The sequence below is a fragment of the Ammospiza caudacuta genome, chromosome 24 (assembly GCF_027887145.1).
Source record: "Ammospiza caudacuta isolate bAmmCau1 chromosome 24, bAmmCau1.pri, whole genome shotgun sequence".
NCBI lineage: Eukaryota > Metazoa > Chordata > Aves > Passeriformes > Passerellidae > Ammospiza > Ammospiza caudacuta.
In genome coordinates this window covers 4,306,982-4,315,233 of record NC_080616.1, presented here as the reverse complement: position 1 = coordinate 4,315,233, position 8,252 = coordinate 4,306,982, and the positions used below count along the sequence as shown (strand labels likewise).

The 8,252-nt window shown below is 44.1% G+C and overlaps 1 protein-coding gene across 2 annotated transcripts in view; it reads right to left on the bottom strand.

The window, feature by feature from the left end:
* Positions 1-6,677: 6,677 nt before the first annotated feature.
* The window catches only part of NGF (nerve growth factor), a 29,533-nt gene continuing 27,958 nt past the window's right edge, over positions 6,678-8,252 (bottom strand). For both annotated transcript variants that reach the window (XM_058819543.1, XM_058819544.1), the window contains one exon: positions 6,678-7,493. In XM_058819543.1, coding sequence (XP_058675526.1) covers positions 6,766-7,482 — 717 coding nt within the window. In that variant the 5' untranslated portion in view covers positions 7,483-7,493 and the 3' untranslated portion in view covers positions 6,678-6,765. The remainder of the gene's footprint in view (positions 7,494-8,252) is intronic.

Sequence of the window (8,252 nt, the reverse complement as noted above, 5' to 3'; positions counted from 1 at the left end):
TATGGATATGATTCCAAAACCTCTTTTCTGCTCTCCTTGTCTATTCTGATTTATAGTCTTGAGAAGTTAATGGAGGACAAGGGACTTTGCACAATATTTTGCATTCTGGTCACCTTCACTTCTTCATTTGAGCTCATTACAGCTGTTCTGATTCAGAATATTTTTAACAAAGCCTCCAGTTTTACTGTTTGCTAAACAATATTTGTGGCTTAAAATTTCTTATAATTGTTGTCAGTGACGTAAAGGCTCTTAAAAAATTTGTGCAAAATCTGTCTGCTTGGCTTTTTACTACCTTAATAAGAAAATGTTTTCCATGACTTTCTGAAAAGCATTCTGGACCTTGTGTGAGAAAACAAAATAAAAGCTTGGGTTTTACATTTATAGGTTTGATATAGTGCATTGTCTAGCAAATTGAGCACATTCTCTTGTTATTTCCCTGTTGACCAGCTCCTGCCTGTGTCCAGCATGTTCCACCCCACTTAAAATGTCAACTCACAGTGTCTGAAGAGTTGGAATGCACATGTTCTTAGAAATTTGGGTTCCAGTCTCTGTAAGGAGCCTAGAACCAAAGCAATCCTTTGCAGCTGGTGACACGAACACTTTTCCTTTCCCTTTTCTTCCTGTGCATCATCAATCCAAAAAGAAAACAAATAGAGCTTGAATGTCACTACAACAGATCAAACTGAATTTTGGAATGAGCTCCTAAATCAGACAAGCCCTGTTCTAATTAGAACCTGTAATAAAAGGCTCATTATTTATTGCTTAATAGACCTGTCACCGGGGAATTGGGGCTGTGCACACTCCTTCCTTCCTGCCACAGCTTAACTTGTTCTCAGACTTGGACTCTGTGCAGTAGGACTGGAATGTACCCAAATCCAATGATTCAAGAGGAAAAAAGGGAAATGGAACAAAATCCCCAGAGGACACATCTGATCAGGAACAACAGCAGATGTGTTTTGCACAGAGGTGCCATGAGCATCTGTGTTCATCCCGGGCTGAAGGCATCACCTGGGCTGAGGTTACCCAGAGCTTTCCAGCCCCGTGAGTCACTCCTGCACCCATCAGCTTGGATCACAGCCCTGGGGGCAAGATCTTGCTAAATGCCTGTCAGGGCCCCCCATGTGTGCTGGATTATGGAAATAGGGATGATAAAAAAAGAGGCAATCCGTGAGTCAGTGTGCTCAGTACAGGCTTGCCTTTTCCAGGCAGAAGGAGCCTTCACACAGGCACCACTTTGCACAGTGGGTCTGGTGGGGTTTGTGCTGGCAATATTCTATTTAAAAGCCATGTGTGCCTAAGCAATGCTTCAAAAGAAAAAGCCATTCACATTTGAAGCAGAAATCCATTTCACTGACTGTAAGAGCCTGAATGAGAGATGTGGGACTCCAGGCAGCTCTTCAAAATGCAGTTTATTCCATCCAAGAGGTTACAGCAGTCCAGGGTGATGGGTGACAGAGCTGTGCCTACAGCTGTCAGCTCCAGCTGCAGGCAGGCCTGGAGATTCTTAGTTTAGGTTACAAAGGCATTCTATACTTTTCTTTTGGTTACAATGCATTCTATACTTTTCTTTGCTGATCATCTCAATACAGTAGAACCAATCGATACCTTAACTATTATCTCTAGCCTATCATAACTACTGGTATTACCATATTCATGTTACTGTTCTCCAATCACTAAAAGTTAGTACATTGCAGTTTAAGCTAGAAGTTGTTTCCCAGTTTTCTTGCAGTGGAAAATTCTGAGACCTTTTTTCTACTTATAACTTTGCTGACTTGTTTGCCTGTGCTCTCTTTCTGCTTGGTAAAAACATATTGTTTGGGTGGGTTTATCCTTTGCTCTAAGCCATAAAAACCCCTTCTAACTAACACACCTTTTGCCTTTTAGTTTCCAGTAAGACTGGCTCAGCAATTCTTTTCTTCTCTATCAAAACTTGCTTCCATCTCTATTCCTTCATCAGACTCTACATTTAAAAACCTTTCTGCCAAGCACACATATTTGTGAGACTTTCTTGTCAAACTTTCATCCTTCCCAACAACTGACTTAGACATGAGCAGGTCTGGATTGGTTTTATTTTTCTTTTGGTGCAGAGGAAGAAAAAAATTTCCTCCAGAACAGTTTGTCAGAAACACAACAGAATAACTTCCTACTCCATCCCACCCACTTTAATTGTCAGATTGCAGTGTCCCCATCATTCAGACAGCAAAGGTGCACAGCAAAACTTGGCAGCTTCACTGTTCCTCTTCATGTCTCAGAGAGTTTAGGGAAACCCTCCAAAAGCTACGAATTTCTGATTCCCTGGGGAGTATTTGGTGTTTGAAATCTAGAAGGACAAGAAGGAAAACTCAAAAGAACGCTGAGAAAGTGCTGAATAGATTGTTGAAGTAAAAACAATAATTGCAGAACAGTTATCACTGTAAGGATAAGGACTAAATATTTTATCTGGTAATTTGAGGCCTGGGTTCTGCTGTAAAATTGGGCATACAGGAAAGAGGTGTTCATCTGAGCTTCTTTAACACCAACCAAACCAAAGAACATCCATGTTTCTAACAAGATACTGGTCCTGCTAGGATTCCCTTCTGCTGTCTAAAACCAATGGATGATGTCTCCTGGCCAGATTAGAAGCTGGATAATTCTGTATTTTCTTAGTTTTAGCCCCATGTCAGGCATCCTGCTGGAGTGTTTTCTCTATGTATTAAACTGCTGCTCAGTGCTAATTCCATATTTTGTTCTGCCTTGGGCTGCATTCAGTGTTCCTTAGGTTTTGCTCATTCCTTTTCACTTGTCAAAGCAGGGTGATACTGAAGTGTCAATGTACAATCCTTGATGGTTTTACTGACCAAAGGATTCAGGATTGAATATCAGGCCCAATGATTTACATCAGGCTGGAGATGCCGCAGCAGAACGTTTGTAGGCACAGAGACACTGACTTCTCCAGAGCACAGAATCCCTCAGAAAAACAGACTGAGAAAAGTGAAAACACACACACAGCGATTCCAAACCCTGCAAGTAAATTCCCCAGTGGTTGTAATTGCTCTCCTGAGGTGTAGCTTGCTAAGGAAGAGCTGGCAAGGGTGTGGCTGCTGCTTAATTACATGTTTGAACAAGGGATTAGAGAGTGGAGCAGCAGTGTCATGTAAGGGGTGAGAGGAAACCGGGAGAAAGCAGGACTGTTATGTAAACCACCTCTTCTCTGTCAGTGTCAACATTTCCTGTCTGTATTGCACTGAGTGAAAATAATCACCCAGGCCCCATGAAGTGCAGCCTGGTTGCAGGTGTAGGGGTTGGAATGGGTTTTTTGGCAGTCCAGGCTTTCTGGTATTTCTTGGCATCCCCTCAGCAGCAGGAGTGACTGAGTAACCGGTGGGGTTTTAGATGGGTTGTTGCCGCCTCCCACACTCCCCTCAAAAAAAGCCCCACCAAACTAATTACAGCAGTGATTAGAGGATGAGTCCCATGCTGGCTGATGGAAACTGATTGTGATCCATCTCTCTAGAGATTGATCTGTTTTCCTCCAGGCAAAATTTAATCTTCACTCCTTAGTCAGACCCACTGAGCAGGAGTGAAATTGTGGGTGTCAGCCGTGTGGCATTTGGCTAAAGGTGAAACCAGATTGATCTGATTTGCTTTTTAAGTGTAAGGATCTCGCTTTTCTGTCCTCAGATTCTAAAGAGAATTTCAGATTCTTGAATTAGCAATGATGTAATTCTCCCAGTCAAACTGCTTCATAGCAGTCTGTATAGTTGATCTCCTTTCAGATGAAGTAGCTTTATTTTTTCTTAGCCACAAATGTTTTCAGTCCTTATATTTAGAAGTAGGGCTTTAAGAAGAAATGAAGATGCTCCATCTTTAGGGAAGCAGTTGGTTATCATACTTATATATATATATATATATATATATATATATATATATATAATTAAAACTGGTAGACTTCTTTTCTTGAACAGTGGGAAGAGAATTCAGCACTCAGTGAGTAGCACTTGTTCCAAAAGCTGAGGGCACCTGAGGAACTGCTGGGAAATGCAGAGAGCTGTGAGTGAGCAGTTAGTGTTGAACAAAGTTGGTCTATGAAGATTCTTCCTCACAGGTTTTTCAGTTATTGTCACCTTACACAAAAAGCTCAGCAGGGCATCAGCTCCATTCTCCATGCTGAGCTGTAGTCTTGACTCACCATACAGATTTTAATGCAGCTTTTACAAGTGAAAGTAAATAGATAATTTACTTTCACTTGTAAAAGCAGAAACAAAGCAGATGAGGCTGATTTGGGTACTTTGGCAGCTTTTGTTTCAGCAGTGGGAGTTGAGCTGTGGTGTCACCTGGCCCTTCTGTCCCACATCCCTTCTCCTGCAGTTGTGGGTTAGGTTTGATCACCTGAGATCTCACTCAGAACCCAGCAATTTCTTGCTGAGCAGTTAAATCCTGAAATTGTTTTCTTGTCTCCCTAAAGTGACATTAACAAACAGATTTCCCCCTTTGCTCTGCTGTGTAGCCTCTTGATGGGATCTCTAATTAGGGATGGCAGCTCCCAATATTGCTTTAATTATCATGGAATCCCAGAGTGGTTTGGACTGAAAGGAATCTTTAGGATCATTTTCTTCCAAACCCTGCCATGGCAGGGACACCTTCCACTGTCCCAGGTTGCTCCAAGCCCTGTCCAACCTGGCCTTGGACACTTCCAAGGATGGGGCAGCCAAAGTTGCTCTGTGCCAGGGCTTCATCACCCTGACAGGGAGGAATTTCTCCCCAATATCCCATCTAAATCTGCCCTTCTGCCCTCCTTCAGTTTAAAGCCACCCCCCCCCACCCATCACCAAGCGTCCTTGTCAGAAGTCCCTTTCCAGCTGTCCCAAGGAACAAAGGCATCACTTTCAGGGCTTTTGAAGAAATGCCAGGTCGTACACATGTTTGGAATTACCAAAGGCATTCAGAAGACACTTTCAATTGCAGTTCTCTTATGTCAGTGGTAAAATAATCTCAGTCTCCATAAACTTAGGAGTTCTGAATGAGCAGCAGCTCCATTCTTCTCTACTCCCATTGTGTCAGGCTTAGAAAACAGTTCTACAGCAATTTGTCACCTTGGCTTTAAGGGCACTGAGGAGCACAGCCTGCTCGAATTCCCTGCTTTCCTCTGCCTCAGAACACTGTGTGTCACTGATGTCCCTCCGTCCCTCCTGTGGCGGTGACAGGGTTCTGCTGCTGGGTCAGGGCACCTGAGACCTCTGTGATTTCCTTGTCTCCCCTGCTCCAAAACAAGTTGTTATTTGGAGGATCAGGACAGCCAGGAGCCTGCCTCTCCTCCTCAGCATTTCAGATAAGTGATTATTCACAAAAATATTGCAAATATGTTGTTCTGGAGAGAGCCATACTTTCTCAGTGGGACATTGCTGCCCCACACCATAAAACCTTATTGGAGGGGAGTGAAAACTGGCAGAGCAGAGATGCTCAGGGGTGGTGGCTGTGCCCTCCACGTCACACAGACTGGCACTGTCCCACCAGGAAGCACCTCTTGCCTGGCCTGGGTTAATTCCACTGGCACTGTTTTACCCCAGCACGTTTTCTCTGGAGATTTTGCTGCCCTGCTGCGCTGCTTACGTGGAGGAAGCAAAGGTCAGCTCTGCTTTTTGCATTAAAGCAAGAACCGTGCAGGAGGGGAGCCGAGGGTGGCTGTGCCCTCTAGGATTTGGAAGGGACCACGCTGAAAAACCTTGATGGTATTTGTTTTGAAACAGTTTCTGCAATGGAGAACAGCTGCTCTTCCAAGGGAAACAAGGAGAGGATCTGCAGCTTTTGGAGAGTGCAGTGAAACACCCAGCTCAGGCCTGGGGCTCTGCCAGGTATTTCTGGAGGTCGATGTCCCCGCCATGCAGAAATCTTGAGCACAGGGTTATTTTGGGTCCTTGCTAAAACACAGCCTCAGTGATTTTTTTATTATTTATTTTTGGATTTTAGTCTGTCATGCATGAAAAGACTTGCTCTTATGGCAGGTCCCATTACCGGAACGCTGGCTTAAGAAAATGATCAAATTTGGATTATAAGGCACTTGAACTTTTTAAATTTATATAAGTATATTGACATTTGAAATCTCATATTCCGATATAGTTCTGAAGTAATGAGCTGTAAAATACCATTTTGACACAAAAATACATATTTTGAGATTCTATTCTTGTGTAAACAAATGTTCCAAAGTAATTCAGAATGGATTATTTTTGCAATGAAAGTAACAGAGGGCAATTTGAAAATATGCAGTAATATTCTTACTTATAAAGAATTTATAAATTCTTACTTATAAATTGATCTGGCAACAATGAAGAATTAGTTTTTCTACCAGGACTTCACTAAGATGATTAATTAGATATGATTAATACCTTTATGGATAATTAGTAATACTGGAAGCAAGTTTTGAAAGTTCTGTTTCGGTCTCTTGGTATTTGGACAAAAAAATTTCAATTGAAAATAAACCTACAATAAACTGGCAGGGAAATTTTCTTGTAGAAGAGAGCAATACGTGTGAAAACTGCGTGGAAAATGTTTTCTTTTTGCTGAAAGCTCGTTCAACACCCCAGAGCTGTAGAGGTGAATGACACTAAAACAAACACTCACTTTAAAGAGCTCTGCCGGTAAATAACTTACAAAACACCAAAGGTTTCCAAAAGAGTTTAATAAATAATGAGGTTCTTTCTGTACTGTATAAACTATAAATATACCATGCAGTCCTTTATAACTTAAAATAATTTACAGGCTGAGGTAGGGGGGTCGGAGGGCATGGGCTCAGGGCCTGGCTGCCTTCCTGCTGAGCACGCAGACGCAGGCGGTGTCGATGCGGATGAACCTCCAGGCCGCCTGCTTGCCCTCCATGGTCAGGGCCTTGACGAAGGTGTGGGTGGTGGTGCAGTACGAGTTCCAGTGCTTGGCGTCGATGCCGCGGCACCCGCCCGACACCGGCTTGGGGTCCCTGCACTTGGTCTCGAAAAAATACTGCTTAAAGATGTTGTTGTTGATGTTGACCTCGCCCAGCACCGTCACCTCCTTGCCCTTGATGTCGGTGGCCGTGGTTTTGTCCCCGACCCACATGCTGACGCTGTCGCACACCGAGAACTCCCCGCGGTGCAGCACGGGGTGCGTGCTCCTCCTGCTCCTGGCAGTCCTGTTGGGAGCCCCCGCGCCGCTGAGAAATCCCAAATTCCGGCCCTGCCCGGCCAGCGGCGGGGGCTCCGTGCTGAACAGCACCCGGGGAGAGCGGAAACGCCGCTTCCGAAAGATTTTGGGGTCCACGGTGATGTTTAGGGCTTCTCTCCTGCCGAGGCTCCAGGCGGTGTGGCCGTGGGACGTCTGCGGAGCCTCCTGGGCAATGCGGTGTCGGTCGCTCCGGGTGCTGAGCAGGGAATGTTCTGCAGGAAACTCCAGTGGGGCATTGTCCTCTGACTTGGGAGCTGCCTGTGTGCCGATCAAAAAAGCTACAGTCAGAGTGTAGAACAGCATGGGCATTACGTTCTGACCTAGAACGAGACAGAAAGGCACTGTTACTGCAGTCAGAAGAGCATGGGCGTTACATTCTAACCTAGGACAAAAGAGAAGGGCACTGTTACTGCAGGGTGTAGAACAGCATGGGCATTATATTATGACCTAGAACGAGAGATAAAGGCACTGTTACTGCAGTGAGAGCATAGAACAGCATGGGCATTATATTATAACCTAGAACAAGAGAGAAGGACACTGTTACTGCAGTCAGAGTGTAGAACATAATGGGTATTACAGTCTAACCTAGAACAAGAGAGAAGGGCACTGTTACTGCAGTCAGAGTGCAGAACATCATGGGTATTACAGTCTAACCTAGAACAAGAGAGAAGGGCACTGTTATTGCAGTCAGAGTGTAGAACAGCACAGGAATTACATTCTGACCTAGAACAGGAGAGAAAGGCACTGTTACTGTAGAGTGTAGAACATCATGGGCATTACATTCTGACCTAGAATGAGACAGAAAGACACTGTTACTGCAGTCAGAGTGTAGAACAGCACATGGACATTACATTCTAACCTGTAATGAGAGAGAAGGACACTGTTACTGTGAGGCAGGAGGGCACAAACTGCTGCTGTTCTGGCCATAAATTTATCAGATACCCGGGATCATACGGATTTCATCAGGTATTCATGTGAGTGCCAGATGTTGTTCTTCCGGAAGAGCTCATTCAGACAGCATCAGTGTTCTTAATAAAGCGAGAACATTAGAAAATAATAGCTAGATTATTATTAATTCC